General features: G+C 42.8%; 2 protein-coding genes across 5 annotated transcripts in view; one reads left to right on the top strand and one right to left on the bottom strand.

The window, feature by feature from the left end:
* LOC122943759 (centromere protein P) overlaps nt 1–17737 on the top strand; it is a 400675-nt gene that overhangs the window by 220984 nt on the left and 161954 nt on the right. The window lies entirely within an intron of this gene.
* LOC122943756 (asporin-like) overlaps nt 1–17737 on the bottom strand; it is a 41414-nt gene that overhangs the window by 7294 nt on the left and 16383 nt on the right. Inside the window, exons 2-6 of the mRNA XM_044301753.1 lie at nt 14005–14298; nt 6932–7044; nt 4329–4542; nt 830–940; nt 170–263 (exon numbers count right to left, since the gene is read on the bottom strand). Coding sequence (XP_044157688.1) covers nt 170–263; nt 830–940; nt 4329–4542; nt 6932–7044; nt 14005–14275 — 803 coding nt within the window. The 5' untranslated portion in view covers nt 14276–14298. The remainder of the gene's footprint in view (nt 1–169; nt 264–829; nt 941–4328; nt 4543–6931; nt 7045–14004; nt 14299–17737) is intronic.

The following is a 17737-nucleotide window of genomic DNA, read 5'->3' as shown; positions in this document are numbered from 1 at the left end:
CCTTACAGGTCATGAACTAATGGTATATCCTTGTGATTTGCCATCACTTAATAAGGGTACGTTCGCTTCTGGAGCATGCCTAATCCAGTACACATTTTGGCAGTCAGCCAGACAAAATCCATTTCATGCAACGTATTAAAAGGTTTAGCTCTTAAGAAACATGAGTTACCTCTGCAGTTCTTTGTAGCGTATAAAGTCTTCAAGCTCTATAGATGAAATTTTGTTGTGGTCAAGATGAAGCTCGTAGATTGATGGTGGTAGACCTATGTAGAAATCAGCAACATTATTACTGTTAGACCTCATGCACTCGGCCCTGTCCGGATTTCGGTCAGTAAACAATGGATCCACAAACACAGACACCTTTGGTGTGCACTCCACTTTTTCTCACTCCCATCGATAGAAAGGCCTATTCTTGTCCGTAATAAGAATAGGACATGCTCTATAATTTTCAGAACAGCCACCGGGATCCACAAACAAAAAAAATGGATGTGTGCACGGCTGCCATAGAAATAAATATCTGAGAAAAATGTGGCTAGCACATGGACGAAAAAATAGGGCCAGCAATAGATCCCTGCACCATCCCGACTTATGGCTTTCTGCCACACACATTACACACAAGCGCTGTGTCCCATAGATGGGAGATAGCCCCCGAACTTCTTCCTAAACAGTTGTCTCATGAGGACTGTCCCTTCTTAAATAGAAATGAGCATGGTGACCTGCAGGAGAACTGTACCATCACATGGCGGACGTTTGAAAGATTGGCTGTCATGTAATATATTAATTATCTCTGTTCTGCTCATAGAGGGGGATCAAGCAAAATCTTACCAACCTTTAGGGATGGATGTCAGCTTGGCTTCTGCCATCCTAACGTGGAAGACTGTCAGTCCTTCAAATGCTCCTGGTTCTATCCCTTCATTTTCAAGTGGATTTGCACTCATTTCTGTCAAACAAAGATAGTTAGTGGTGGTGTCAGGACATATGCAGAGTGGTGCATGGAATGCATTTTTTTTTTTGAGATATCGATGTCTAATTTGATGGCTCAGGCAGAAGGTTACGAGTAGTGTAGAGCGAACTTGTGTTTAAAGTTCTGCGTCCAAAGTTCGGGTTCGGGTTATCGAAGAATCCTGTTATGGATTCCACTGCCACGGACCATAACAGAATTTAGAATCCATAACTGGATTCTTCGATAACCCGAACCCGGACTTTGGACGCAGAACTTAAAACACAAGTTCGCTCAACACTAGTTACGAGCAGCAATGCTACTGCTATTAGTATTATACTTAAAAGGGTTGTCCCATAATTCAATATTTTTCTGATAGATCATGTAAAACATAACAGTTGCTTGATTGAAATGGCGCCCCCTGATGTTCTCTCTATTCTTGATCAGCTCATCTGTCTTATTTTCTTCCCGTGTAGTCGGTCACACATTGTGTCCCAACACCAGCATTCTGTACAGGGCAGCGGAGTGAATTCTGCTATCGAGCAGGCCAGCCAACGGGAACGGAAGCACTTGCAGCTTCTCACCAGCAATGGACAGTCATTTAGGCAGATGTTCTGTGTTTGAATTTAAAAGAACAGCATTGGGTCATGCTGGGAACATCTGACCACAATATAAGGAAAGGACCAGATGTGCTTACAGAGCAATCAGTAGAGTAACAACTGCAGCTGTCCCCATTTACTTGGCACCAAGGCATTAGCAGCACATTCATTAAAGGGGTATTCTGGTAGGTACAAGTTATCCCATATCCACAAGTTATTCCTCTATCTCCTGAACTCCTGCGCATATATGTGTGACCGGCCGTTCCAGTTATTTTAGGGGAGCAGCAAGGGGCCTGCAAAGGGTACGTTCTCGTGATCGGTGGGGTTCCCAGCCTTAGGAGCCTCACCAATCTGATATTTACTCTTTGTCATGTTCCTTAACCTATTCCTAAGCAATTTTTGAGGTGTGTCAGGATTCATTATCCTACTGAAAGAGGCCACTGCCGGCACTTCCCCAGGTAAGCAATGCACACTAACCCGGCCATCCACATGATGTAAAAGAATACATGCTACAACAAACCAGGGCGAATTTGCAGGATTATGTCTGTATCTGCGGTGCTTCAGTATTTATGTGCTTTACCTCTATTTGGCTAATATAGAGCTAAATGCGGAGATTTGGGCGGAGCGCTTGTATACTGGAGAAGTTATTGACTACTCCAGAAGAAAAATCTTGGAGATTTTTGATTCTGTTGAGACTTGCTCAGAATTATCACGAGCAGGGCGGTTTTTCTATTTTGAATATTATGCAATTTTGGTTTACATTTTATTTGTCAGATGCTGACATACCCATTGTAGATGCTTTTAGTGATGCACAGGGGCCAGTATGGCCCTCTGATCAGACTGCAGTTATGCAGCCCCATGTGTAGGAAGCTTTGATGCGCTGTATGTTTTGATATGTTTCTATCATAGCCAGCATTTACTTTTCCAGGCAGGCTAACTTTCGCTCCCCATGTACACCAATAACCCTTGGGCGTCCATGACTCATTCGCTTGTTCATCAGTTGTCTTTTGCTTGACCACTTTTGTCAAATATAGATCAATGCATCTACAGAAGAATACCGATTTTGGAGATACTCTGAACTAATCATCTACCCATCACAATTTGACCCTTGTCTTAAGGGCCCTTTACATGAACCGAGAATTGAAAACGCTAACAGGCTTTCATAGTAACGCTCGTTAGCAATGATCTGGCGGTGTAAATGTACTGCCGATTACCCAATGAACGAGTGAAACCCTCGTTCATCGGGTAAACATTACTGCAACACAAAAATCTGCATTTCCCAGTGACAGATCGTGCTGTGTAAATACGATCTGCTCTTGGGAAACAACGAGTCTGTCTGGGGAAGAGCGATGGGATTAGCGACTACTCCTCCCTATACTCTGGAGGAGATTGGTGCATGTAAATGCTCCGATTTCCTCTACCAGTGAGCAGCAGATCGGCAGTAAGGAAAGCTTCCATCCCAACAATCTGCTGTAATATCGTCCCGTGTAAAGGGACCTTGCACACGACCGAATTTTTGTCCACATCCAATCCACTTTTTTTGTAGATTGCACGTGGACTCATTCATTTCTATGCAGATGCAAATAATGCAAACAGCACACAGATGTCATCCGTGTGCTGTCCGCATCCTTGCGGCTGTACCGCAGATTAAAGAACATGTCCTATTAATGTCCGTTTTGCGGACAAGAATAGCCATTTCTACAACGTGGGCCAAGAAATATGCAGGATGCACGTGGTCATTATTTGTATTTTGCAGATCCTCTGTTTGCAGACCACTAAAAAGGATATGTTCGTGTACAGGAGGCCTTACCCCATTTTTCCTACAGTTCTTCTAACACATTAGCTTCAAAAACTGTTATTTCTGCTGAATATATCCCATTCCTTGATAGGTGTTATTTTTGACAAGATATTATTCACTTCACCTGGTGTTATTGTTATGGCTGATCTGAGTATTTGGGGATTTAGAGGGAATCTGGCACCATGATCTTGGAATATTTTACAGTAATACAAGTACTAGTACTACAGATAAGGAGTCCAGATCGCTATCTTTTATTTTCCTACTGCCCGCTGCTTCCTCCTGTCAGTGTACAAAGCTGCTCTGAAATACATTGTTGGGACTGCCGTGCTTGCGCACAGGGGCTTTAGTCCGTCCGATTCTCAGCATATTTGCTGGGTTGTGATCAGATTTCCGTCACTCCCCATTATAGTTATGGGAACAGTGTGCCTACAGGCAGCTTCTGCAATGTCGGGTTCAAAGAGGTCCCACAGGCTGCTCCATGTTGGGACAGCCTGTTGATGCTCTTAAACGATAGTGTAAAACTAGCCTTAGGAGGTAGTCCGGGCTTTGTATTTCAGTGCAGCTTTGAGCACTGACGACAGGGGAACAGGGGGCAGTAGGAAAATAAGGAATAGCAATCTGGACTCTTTATCTGCAGTACACCTCATGAAGAACTGCAGAAAATAGTCCAAGGTCATGGTGACCGATTTCCTTTAATACGAGTCATGGCTGGTGTGTTACCCTGAAAAATCAATTTTAGGCATCTCTCTAATGTTGGAGCTGTCCAATCTTGATTCCTTGTCCCAGGGTTTATACATGTCTGTAATTGTTCTGAGTAATACAGAATGTTTTACATTGTTTCTGCAAATTACTCAAGAATGATGCCTCTGACAAATAGCTGCAGGAACATTGGCTTTTAAAAGCTTGGCATAAAATGTGAGAGATTCCTGCAAGGTCTTGAAATTCCATGACCTGCTTTCTATCTTATAACATCCCCCGGAGACACACCTACCTAAAACGTGTAAGGCCCCCATGCCTTTGAAGGAGTCCTTTTGTACTTTTTTAACTTTGTTGTCGTGAATTCTCAGCTCTGCCAATGATTTTGGAAGGTTAGATGGAATTTCTGTGAGCTGATTGTGGGACAGGTAGAGTCTTCGTAACTTGTTTGTTGACTGGAAGGCTTTTGGGTGAACTTTGTATAGCTTATTGTTGTTGAGAAACAAAGCCTAGATAGATAACAAGAGCATGTTATAGTATTTTTAATCCCAGGATTGCCACAGATTTTAGGCAAAAGATAAAGGAGTTATCCCGGAATTTTATATTGATGGCCTACCCTCAGGATGGGCTATCAGTATCAAATCAGGGGAGTCTGACAAACTGCCCCCTTCTAATTAGCGCTTTTCTTGTACCCTGGAACTACACAGCTCCATCCATTGTGTTGTGGACAGAGCTATGTAGTTTCGGCACAGACTTCCGGGGCTGTGGCTACAAGGAAACAACTGATCATGGGGGTGCGGGGTGTCGGACCCCGGTGATCTGATCTGTCAAAACCCTGGGCAACCCTGTTAAAGCTTTATATAATAGTAAATATGTCTGTTACATATCACCATTTTCAGTAGGTAAACTGGATTAAAATATCATTTTAGTATGTAATAGAGATGTGTACAAATGTAGTTATTAATGATCCTGGAACTCCCGCTCCACTTCAGTAAAGGGGTGCATATAAATTACACTGCCATTAGAATCAATGAGCTCCCCATCCCCCATTGCTCATTGATACTTCTGAAATGCTTCAGTCTCAAAGCTGATAGAGTTACCCAATAGTCAGGTTCTGATTTGTCCCAGAGCGTTTCAGTTACATAAATTACAGGTCATTAAGGCTCTGTTAACACTTGAATTGGTTATTATCCATCGGGTTTCCATTACAGCCAAAACAGTGTAGCTTTCTATTCAGTAACAAAAAAACAAACAAAAAACTGACAGACTAATTTTAAAGGAAAATACATAAAAAAAATAAAAATTATATATATATATATATATATATATATATATATGTATATAAAGCAAAGTTTTCCCTTAATCTCATCCTTTTCTTTCATACAATTTTATCTTATATTACAATTAAAGGGGCTATCCTATGAAAAGTATTTACTCACCACATTCCCTGACTGCTAGGACCCTCAGTGATCCTGAGAACGGACGGTCCCAGAGTCCTATCTCTGAATGCAGCAGTTCCATTCACTTCTACGGGACTGACTTTGCTCCATCAGTCACATATTATGCACATTCAGACAGGAGACCCTCTGTTCTCAGGATAGGTGTGGACTCCAGCAGTCTGATCTTAACAATCTGATATTTATCAACTATATCAATACATTTTCTCTGTGTGTCACAGGAGCTCTGACATGTCCTTCCTCCTCCTTCTCACTGTCCTGTGTCTGGCTGTAAGACAACTGGCTAGAGAAGAAGCCTCTGCCGTCTGATTAAACCCCCAGCTCATGGTAATGCTATTCCCGCTCTTTCAATCACCAGACAGAAAAGGAATAGGTCAGCAGGAGATTGACCTCTGTGTTCTTTGTGAGTTTCTACGATTTCTCTTTTAGGAACATGCAGAACATCCTTCAGATTAAGTCGGGGCAACATTATCTCCTATATAACAATTACCGTTCATTCAGTCATAATGTAGTGTCCATTTAAGAAAGTAGGATTTGTAAAGGGCCCTATACACTGGCCGACAATTGAACAGATTATCGCTAACGAGCGTTACTATTAATTACTAGTAACTAGTGATAATCTTTAGGTGTAAATGTTTTGCTTGTTTATTGGGTAATTGTATCTTTTGTGCAGCATACAAGATCATTGTTTCCCAGTGGCTGATTATGCTGTGTAAACACTATCTGCTCCTAGGAAACAGCCAGACATTATAGGGAAGAGTGATGGCATTAGCGATCGCTCCTCCCCATACTCTGGAGGAGCTGGAGGAGGTCACGTCATGTAAATGCGTTGATATCCTCCGCTAGCAATCAGTAGATTGTTGGGAAGGAATGCTTCCTTCCCGACAATCTGCTAGATCGTCTTCCTGTGTAAAGGGACCTTAAGGATCAATTATAAAATGGACGAGCTATGTTAGTCATGGCGATCAGAAGTGTGAAGGAAGCCTTATTTTACTCCATTAAACTGGTTGTCCAAAGATTTAAACATACCTTCTATCCACAGAGTAGGATATAAGGGTCTGAATAGTGGGGGTCAAATGAGCATCTTTGGCAGTCCCATAGAGATTAATGGAGCAATAGTGTGCATGCTTGACCATGCTCCATTCACGTGGTGGAACATAGAACCCCTTGTTCTCATAATCAGTATGGGTCTCAGAGGTAGGACCCTCACCGATCAAACTCTTGGTAAGAGGAGCGATCCTATGGATGGGGATGAGTTTAAAATCTTGGGATAACCCATTCCTTTTTTTTTTTTTTCAAAACAAAATTGTGTCCCAGCAGAGTGAAGAAGAAGAAGAATGTTTCCAAAAAGTTTGCTAAATGCCACATTATAAATGTTTTACAGTGAAAATGAAATGAAGAATACAAACAGAAATTCAGTTCCAATGAAAGCATTTCTTACCGAAAGGGCTGTGAGACCTTGTAGATCCTTTTCCTTAATCTCTTTTATTTTGTTGTTCTGAAGATCTAATAATCTTGTGTCATAAGGAATTTTGGCAGGTATGGATGCCAAACCTATTCAATGTACAGAACAAATGTTGTCACTATATGAAGTCAAATTATATGTCAAACTGTGTAAATGTATACATACTGGACTAAAAAAATAATGAATGAGAAACTATTAACAGACTTACCAGTATATTTGGTGTAATTTTGACATTTTATATGAGAAATTAACATACGTTATACATACATATATATATATATATTATATATATATATATATATATATATATTTCAGAAAAGACCTACCAAAAGCTTTAAAGGGTATTTTCACACAAGACAGATTAGAGGGGAACATGCTACTGTGTATTTATCCTATGGGATGTTTTACATAATTTCCTGCATAAAAACATGAAGCATGCAAACACGACATTTAAAAAAAGTCATAAAAAATGCTACAAGCAAGGCTTTTTTTGGATGTGTTTTGTGGGCCAAAAAGTATACCAGGACAAAAATATTCTCTTTATGGTGCCTATTGCTCAAAATGTCTGATGGAGATATTGATCAAACACATGAAATATTGGTTGGGGAATATGGAGTCTAAGGAGAGGTATGAAAGAGAGAGAGAAAAAATAACCACCCCCAATTTTGTTGTCAACAACCGTTTAATTCCTGAGAGCTTTGAAATGTGATCCAGTGTCACCATGTTTTATAGAATTTAGTATCAGTATCTCTCAAAGATGCTGTCAGGTCCTCCATTCTCATGACCTCCTGTATTTAGTTAATCCACATTGTTATCGTGGGAGCAGATGTTTGCCTCCACATGCAAGAGACACATGCTCTTGCGGTATTGACTATATGTCGTATCATTGACCTCCTATATGTAGATACGGGAATCTCACTATGATGGAGCAGGAAGAATGCAGGTGTCTTAGGAAGAGCATAGGAGGTAAATTTAGACATGTTGCGCCATACCTCACTCCAAAAGCCGGCTAGCACGGGACACTCCTAAAAAGCATGTAACATCGACCCTCTAGTTCTCCCGCGGGGAAACTGTAGGGAAAAGGGAATGCAGCTTGGAAGGTACCCTGTACCATCTGAAGAGTACCTTAAACCCTGTTTCCTGGATATTGCTGGCTATGGAGGTCTTACGTGTAAATGTGTATATACATTATTTCTGTTCCGGTGAAAAGGTAAGACCCAGGTTTCCCAATGAGTAGGTATGTAGGAGAAGGTTGGTTAGATGAATAGGTCATCTAGTCGAGACAGCGCATGTCTAATTATCCCCCTCGCCTCACAGATTTGTTCAAAATCAGTTCTGTCTCTTTTGTACGTAGCGGCTGGAGGTAGCGATGCGATAAAGTTAGGATTGCCAATTCAGCAGATCTAATGGGTCTGAGGTGTCAGTGAGTGACTGATAGGAGTTGGACGTAATAAAGTGATGTGCTCCAAACCTATTGGCCTTCATCAGTCTCCAGAACGAACCTTGCTCTAATCCTGGAGGGAACATGGGTCACCCAAAATCAGGAATATCGGTGAGGGAGATGGAGAAATGTCCGGTAGTTCAAGGATAGATGAAACTGACCGAAGTGTCGGTCCTATGGTGGGGTGAGTGTGTGCCGCCAATGGTATTTGGGATCCCAAACAGGGTTTTGTGGCCAGCGGATTAGGTAAAAAGGATTGCACTATTGATATCCATTGTTTATTTGACTGATGACACCAGTCTACCACTTTAAGTAGGTGTGTGGCTCGGTAATAGGAAATGAAATCCTGCAAACCTAGACCTCCACAAAGTTTGGGTCGGAATAGAACTGAACGGGCTATTCGTGGGGTTTTCCCTGCCCATATAAAACGTGTAAGGATGGATAATAAAGTATAAAAAAAAAATCTGGGAATACAGGTGAAACTCGTAAAATTTTAATATCGTGCAAAAGTTCATTTATTTCAGTAATGCAACTTAAAAGGAATTGCATTAATGCAACTTAAAATTAGAATATTGTGAAAAGGTTCAATATTCTAGACTCAAAGTGTCACATTTTAGTCCGCTAATTAATCCATACCCCTTGAGCAAAGTGTACCCGAGATTGAGACTTTGGGGTTTCATAAGCTGTAAGCCATAATCATCCAAATTATAACAAATAAAGGCTTGGAATATCTCGCTTTGTATGTAATGAGTCTCTCTCATATATTAGTTTCACCTTTTAAGTTGCATTACTGAAATAAATGAACTTTGCACAATATTCTAATTTTTCAAGTTTCACTTGTATGTATGGGCATAGCTTGTAAGAAATATTGTAAGGATATTAATTTTAAAAATGGGCGATCCATCCGAACCAGGTGAAGATACCTTTGTTCCAGCTGTCTAAGTCCGTTTTTATTGCCTGTGTAAGGGGGGGGGGGGGGGTAGTTTGCTGAGTATAGGTCGGATAGTTTTGGGGTTAATTGTATAATTGTATACCTAAGTATTTAAGTGAGGATCTGGTCCATTTAAATGGGAAGTTATCCGCCATCTCCGTGGATAGTCTCGGTGGGAGCGTAATGTTTAGTGCTTCCGATTTTTGGAAGTTTATCTTAAAATTAGATACATTTGAATAGTGTTTAAGTTCTTTCAAAAGATTTGGTAGTGATATCCAGGGGATAGTAAGATAGAAAAGGAAGTCATCCGCGTATGCGGCTACTTTATGCGAGATTCCCTGAATCTGTATCCTAGTTATGTCGTGATTCGCTTTTATGTGACCTAGTAGGGGTTCTAGGCAAAGAATAAATATGAAGGGGGATAGGGGGCACCCTTGTCTCTTACCATTTCTTATCGAGAAAGGCGCTAAAAACCATTCACCTTGACTAATTCTGTGGGGTTGAGTATAAGTTGTGAATGTGGGCCATCATCGCCTTCCCCAACTCTATATTCCCCAGTGTTTCAAACATTAAGGCCCAGTCAACCCTGTCAAACGCTTTGTTGGCAAAGGTAGAAAGAAGAAACGTGGGAATTTTAGATGTACATAGTCGCATGGTATATCATATTTATAGCCCTAGTAGTGTTGTCTCGGGCTTCCCTGAATGGCATGAAGCCAGTCTGATCTAAGTGTATGAGTTGTTGCATGTGTGGAATAAGGATGGTAGCTAGAATCTTGGAGAATAGTTTTAAATCCACATTTATGAGGGAGATGGATCCTTTCCTTCCTTGGGAATTACTGTGATGTGGGCCCGGAGTGTATCGGGAGGTGAGGTGCGAGTTGAGGAGAAAGAGTTGAATGCAGACAGAAACTGTGAAGACAGAATGTTGATGAAGGTTTTATAATATGTTAAGGGCCGGCTTTCCGGGCCAGAGGCTTTGCCTGTTTGGGAATCCTTGATGGCTAAGTTTAATTCAGTAGCAGATAGAGATTCTAGAGCAGCGATTGCTTCCGCAATCTTAAGGCTTTGGCTATCTTTTGGGGCAAGGTTACTCGTTGACGAGAGCTATCTGCAAGAAATGGTACATAGGAGTGTATCCTAGTTTTACGCAACACCCTCACTAGGGTTCTTCCGGGTTTGTTTTCACCTTAGACATACATAAAGATCGGACCTGCTCCCTCAATTTTGTTAATTCAGCTCCCAGGTGTTTGTCCAGTGTTGATTTGTGAAGTTGTTCTAGATTGTGTATTCTGGATATGAGGCCGTCCGTTCTTTTTGGGAGGACAGAGAGGAGAAGGAGTCGTCAAATGAGACTAAGATCACAAATTATAACTCCATCGACAATTGCATTTTAAATAATCATTAATTTTATTGGTACTCACAGAGTTACGACCATTTCTGGCCTCACAGAAATTAACTTAATTTCTGTGAGGCCAGAAATGGTTGTAACTCTGTGAGTACCAATAAAATTGATGATTATTTCAAATGCAATTGTCGATGGAGTTATAATTTGTGATTTGAATTGATCTATGTATCTAAATATTGGTTTCGCTAATGGTGATACTGCATTGCTTACGTAGCAAAAAGAGGGAAACAAGTGTTGGTTGTCAGAGACTAAGTCTCTACAGTAAACTTAAAAGTTAGATGTAACTATTTAACTGTGAATCGCCCAACCTGGCTGTAACAGCTGCCAAAGGGGCGAAGAGCACAGTACCCTAGTGCCGGAAAGTGGAACGGCTGGCTAATCAAAGAGGAGCCTTAGAGGAATATCCATGGACCAACCTAAAAACTAGAGCTATCTACTTGGGGAAAACCTGGTCTATTGGGTGAATGGATAGATGAAGAGGGGAGACACAGCAGGAATACGGTAAACAAGAATCCACTGTCTTAGTTGTTACTACAAATCCCTTAATCCCTTTCCCGCCTTCTCAGATGTGGGGAGGCTGCGAGCTCAGAGAGGGTCCTCAGTTGGATAGGGTATACTGCAAGATAGTCTTGTTCCAAACGAGAAGTCTCCTATTAACCAACTCTATGTCTTGGCTTCGGGGGGGGGGGGGGGGGTGTCCAATTGTTTCCAAGGCGACCATTTGATACACGTTGGGGTAGAGGTGGACGGTTCCTCCAGGTCTGTTCACCTCTCGGATTTTGGGCCTGAAGTATCGGTGGTAGTGACCAGTCTGGTATTGGAATCGGTGGGATGTTCAAGAAATGGAAAGCTTCAGGAAGGTCCTCCGGGGTGTGAATAGTCATGGAAAGTCTTCCTTGCTTGCGTAGAATAATGTGGAAGGGAAGGCCCCAGCGGTAGGAGGTCCCTGCTTCTTTTATGGCTTCTGGCAATGGGCGAACTAATGGGACGGGAGACATCCGGTAGAATGGTGATTGGTGTGTCCCCATAAAGAATCTCTCTTTTATCCCAGGCCCTATGGAGTATATCCTCTTTTACCTTGTAGAAGTGTACTCAGCAGATTACATCACAAGGTTTTTCTAAATCATGGTTCCTCGTGGCCACCATTCTGTGTACTCTGTCTAATTCGATCTCCGTTCCCGACGGTCTGTCCAGTACCTTTTTGAAGATAGTTGCATAACAATACGCCTTAGACTTTTCCCTGCTTTTCATCAGCGAAGGATGCGCAGTAAACGGCACAGGCAGTGCAGCGATGCTGCCTGTGCCTGCAGTAACCAATAGCAAAGCTCCGGACAGCAAGGAGATTTGCTATTGGTTAGTTTGGGCGGGCGCAGGAGCGATACAGGTCCTGCATCAGGGGAAGCCGTCGGGCGCTGGAAGGAGGAGGGGCCGGCTCCCGGGGGATGTTTGAATATGGAGTGCCGGGTGCGCTGCACAAGGACCCTGGCGGCGCTGGAGCTAAAGACTGGGCCCAGACATGAAGATGGACGCAGAACAAGGTGACAGCATCGTGTAACGTAGCAAAGTGTATGATGTATGTTGTGCAGTGTGTGATCATCACACACTGCACTATATACATAACACATGTATACATCACACGCTGCACTACATACATCATGCACATGTATACATCACACACATGTATACATCACGCTGCACTACATACATCACACACATGTATACATCACACGCTGCACTACATACATCACGCACATGTATACATCACACGCTGCACTACATACATCACGCACATGTATACATCGCACGCTGCACTACATACATCATGCACATGTATACATCACACGCTGCACTACATACATCACGCACATGTATACATCACGCTGCACTACATACATCACGCACATGTATACATCACACGCTGCACTACATACATCACACGCATGTATACATCACACGCTGCACTACATACATCACGCACATGTATACATCACATGCTTCACTACATACATCACGCACATGTATACATCACACGCTGCACTACATACATCACGCACATGTATACATCACACGCTGCACTACATACATAATGCACATGTATACATCACACGCTGCACTACATACATCACACGCATGTATGTGGTGCAGTATGTAGTGAATGAAGACAGGCTATTATAGCCAAGTGGTAAAGTACAGGGAAGATCCGCCATATCGGACTGGACTTTATCACTTCGCTATAATAGCTTGATGTTATTTAGACCAGTAATGTTCCCTGCATAAATCCCCACCTCTTAGGCCCCGTTCACATCACCACTATTTATTTCTGTTGTTCTGTTCATCTAATGGAGCAGAACAATGAAAATAACGGAAGTGCTGCATCGGGCACGTAAGGCTGGGTTTTTGTCATACAGTCAACATACACAACACATGCCATCCATCACCATGGAGTTCCATAGCAAAAAAAAAAAAAGTACTTGGCAGGATGGGAAAGTGTAGTGTAGTAGTGTACCACGTTTTTTCATCCTGCAAAGTCCACAAAAAAAACATGTAGGCTAACGTGTGTTTTTTTTTTTAACAATGTAGTCTATCTGAGGCGTCTGTTACTGTATATACGTTTTTTGTGTGTACATTAAATATATGGCAAAAATGTCATGTGAACCCGGCCTAACTGACAGGGAAGAAGCTGAACAGACCCCGCTTACTATGATGGAGTCCGTTCAGTTTCCATTCACGAGCCTGTCTTTTTACCCAAAAAGTGCTGCATACAAGGCTTTTTTGTCTGGTCTTCAGACAAAATCCGCACCAGAGGCTCCAAACGCAGCCTCCAAAGCAGATGTGAGCAAGTGTAGGCCTATATATTGTGTATTTGAATTACTGCAAATTTCGTACTCCTCCTCGGGTAAAAATACTCCTCAAAAATGGTCGGAGGAGTATTTTTACTCTTCTGAAAAAATGTAGTGCGACCTCTGGTTGCTACTGTATCACCCAATAAGTCATTAGTGACTGATTCTAGTGATTTTCTTTTCTACAGCTGTGAGATCAGTTTCTGCAAAAGCAGGATGATCACCACTATGGCTGCCATGACAGCTCACATAAGGTTTGTAAGTGAGCCTTCTCAGACTATGTAATGTCTTATGGAATTATATGGCAGTGGGGTAAATAACAGAGAATATAAAGACTTAAGTGGGCAACTCTATTTATTGGTGATTCTCGGGTTGTATGGTAAAATCCTATTTCTACAATGATTTGATGATGAAAAGTTTTTGGGGTCTCACCAAGGTCAGAGCACTGCACCACTTTTAGGTAACACTGGCATCCAAAGGGACATATTGGGTGCATGTCAAACGGAGGTGGGGTGGGCCGGAAAGGTATGTTCCTTTTAAATGGAAATAGTGAGTTTTTGTCGTCGTCATCTCCATCATCATCATCGTCGTCATCATCCATGTCATTCAGCATGAGGTCAGTTAGTGCCATGTACTTTGGAGGTAATATAAATGGCTTGGCGGAGCACAGAGCCAGGAAGTAGAAAAGCACACATTCCTTCATCTTGTAGCCTTAGAATCCAAATCCTGTAATAGAAATCACAAGCCTGTTACATGAGGTAGTGGTTTTCATCTCTACATGACATAACATGATCTAACACATGCTTTATGTCTGTGGACTGAATTTAAATAATATAGAAACTACTATATCATGTGTAAAGCAGGTCCTCCACTGTTTTGAAGAGCTCCTTTCTGCATGATCCACCCTATTAAACCAAGCATACTGCCTAGCAGGGTTGCTCATTCTGACTTGGATGATCCCTCTATATTTGAAATTGGTGCCCCTGTTGTAGAGAGATCTGCACTTTATTTCATTTGGTAATGGACTGTTTGGAGCACCAAGGGGCAGGCCTAAGTCCTCAGAGCACCACATTTTCCCATTAGCCACTCTCGCTCCCCTTGATTGGCAGGGCTGGGCATCCTCACCATCTACTTGGCCCTATAATCCCACGGATGCAGTGGTGAATTTTGAATCGGCGCATGTGCAGTTCAGATCTCAGCAGGTTCCTCAGTGCCAAATGGGATTATAGGACAAGGCAGGAACACGGTAAGGATAACTAGCCCTGTCACTCGAGGGGAGGGAGCACTGGCAAAGGAGGAAAGGTGGTGGTGAGCAGTGCTCTTAGGGTCTAGGCCTGCCCCTCGGAGCTTTGAACATCTCATAAGCAATAAGGTAAAGATTTCTATAAAACAGGGCCGACAATTTCAAATACAGACAAATCATTTAATTCACCATCATCAACTCTGACAGGCAGTATGCATATAATGTAGAACAGTTCAGCCCACTGTATAATATATATCTTCTGCCAGTGTCATAGACTCCACAGGGCAGGGCAAAGCGTCATCTCGGCTATGGGAAATTCTGTAGATAAAAGAAAATCCCAGCACACAAGTAATGCAATATTTCGATAAAAATGACCATGTTATTTGAAGTCCTTTAAAAACATGAAACAGTCCTGTAATAAAAAAAGAAAAACAAACCATAGTGCACTGGTCCCTACTCATATCATCTTTGGTACTATGGAAATTCCAGTTTTAAACCATTATAGTGTCTAGAAGCACAGGTGACCATGATATAAGAATTAATGCCACCTACTTAACCTCTCTCTCTCTCTCCAGCCCTGCAAGTTTCCGGCTTTTAATGGCAACAGAAACATACAGGTCTAGATCAGGCCGTCACCTGTGTTTCTAGAGGCTATGGTTGTATAAAACAAGGACTTCTGTAGTAAAAACATGCTATGAGTAAGAACCAGTGCATTCTGGTTTAAAACCTGTGCATCATGTTTTTAATGGACTTCAAATGAATTGGTGATTTTTATTGAAATATTTTCCTTGCATATGTGCTGGAAATTTCCTTTATCTACGTGACAGACCATGTACCTGGTTTAATAGGGTTGATGATGCTGACAAATGCTCTTTAAGGGCGATCATCCACTTTTGAAACATTTTTTATTGTTGTGAAGCATCTCAGTCAAAGCAGTTTTTTAATGATCAAAAATTAGCAAATAGTTTTGATTTCAATAAAACTCTTGGTTTGTGTTCATGGCTCCTATGCAGGCTTTATTGTTCCAGAAAACGAACCCTGCATAGTGTGATCTTGCAGTCATGTGTACTCCAGTCCCTCTGCTTTCTCTGTTACTGTCTGTAGGGAACCAAGAAGAGGTCATTGAAGAAGCAGCATAAGGGCTCATGCACACGACCGTAGCCTGTTTTATGCTCCGCAAATTGTGCATCCACATAACATGGATACCGGCCGTGTGCGTTCCGCATTTTGCGAAAGAGAACATCCTGCCCTCTATAAAACTGTCTTATCATTGCCTGTAAAACGGACAAGAATAAGACATATATCTGTAAAGAATAATTCAAGGCAACTGGACGTACTGTAGATTTCTTGAAAATGTTTCACTCGTTCTTCCAACGAGCTTTCTAAATTCTGAGTGATTGTACAAAAATTCTGGGAATGAATATGTAACTGAATCCACATCTGGTTATTATACCCAGCATTGGGTCAAAGGTGTTGATTCCATTATCCTAATTGGAGTCAGTAGGTGATAAAGACTTCCCAGAAAAAGGTGTCGAGACAGCATAGGACAGCAAGAATAGGACATGTTCTATTTTTTTGCAGGTGCTAAGGAACAGATATACGGATATGGATAATCCACGGAGTGCTGTCCTCATCTTTTGCGGCCCCATTGAAGTGAATGGGTCCACATCCGCCTCACCAAAAATGCAGATCGTATACAGACCAAAAATACGTTCACGTGCTAGAGCCCTAACAGATGATTTGTTTGCACTCTAAGGGCTGTTTCACACGAGCGGATGCCATGAGTGTCATCCGCTGCGTGAAAAAGTGCCAAGCCCTGCTCCGGACAGCAGAGACACTGAGCATTAACGTGATTGAGATACAGTTGTCACCGGAGCAGGGCTTGGCACTCTTTCACGCAGCGGATGACATGCATGGCATCCGCTCGTGTGAAACAGCCCTAAGGCCTTATTCTCACATCAGTGTTTGATCACTTTTTTCCATCATTCATTGTGAACCAAAACCAGGTGCAGGTCAGAAACACTGGACAGGTGGAAATATTTATATTAGGCCTCATGCATTCTGCAATGTTCCAGACATGCCTGTGCTGCAGACCGCAAATTGCTTCATTTAAATGGGGTCTGCAATCCGAATCCGACATCTGCACCGCAAAAAAGTAGTGCAGACGTCGGGCAGATTATTGGGAATGACTGTTTCTGCAAACGGTCATTGCTGACAATCTGGTCATGTAAATGTGTCACCGATCACTCCATGAAGAGGGTAACGATTGTTCATCGGTTGATCCTGTCGTTCATGCAGGCACCACCAATCATGGCTTCTGGGCAGCAGATCGTATGGTCTAAACAGCGATCTTCTGCTCAGAAACCATGATTTTGTAAGGACGAGGGATGACAATAGTCCCCAACACCCTTCGTTCCCCCCTGTGCAATCAGCCCAATTGCATCAGTTCCCCCCCAGTGCCATCAGCTCCACTATCCCCCAGTGCCATCAGCTTTCCCCTGTGCCATCAGGTCCGTTCCCCCAGTGCCATCCGCTCTCCCCTACCCCAGTGCCATTGACTCTTCCCCACCCCAGTGCCATCAGCTCTCCCCACCCAGTGCCATCAGCTCTCCCACACCCCAGTGCCATCAGCTTTCCCCCACCCCAGTGCCATCAGCTCTCCCCCACCCCAGTGCCATCAGCTCTCCCCCACCCCAGTGCCATCAGCTCTCCCCCACCCCACCCCAGTGCCATCAGCTCTCCCCCACCCCAGTGCCATCAGCTCTCCCCCACCCCAGTGCCATCAGCTCTCCCCCACCCCAGTGCCATCAGCTCTCGCCCACCCCAGTGCCATCAGCTCTCGCCCACCCCAGTGCCATCAGCTCTCGCCCACCCCAGTGCCATCAGCTCTCGCCCACCCCAGTGCCATCAGCTCTCGCCCAC

This window comes from Bufo gargarizans, chromosome 7 (assembly GCF_014858855.1).
Source record: "Bufo gargarizans isolate SCDJY-AF-19 chromosome 7, ASM1485885v1, whole genome shotgun sequence".
NCBI classification, from domain to species: Eukaryota; Metazoa; Chordata; class Amphibia; order Anura; family Bufonidae; genus Bufo; species Bufo gargarizans.
The sequence above is the reverse complement of the archived record's forward strand: the minus strand, read 5'-3'. Positions and strand labels throughout refer to the sequence as shown.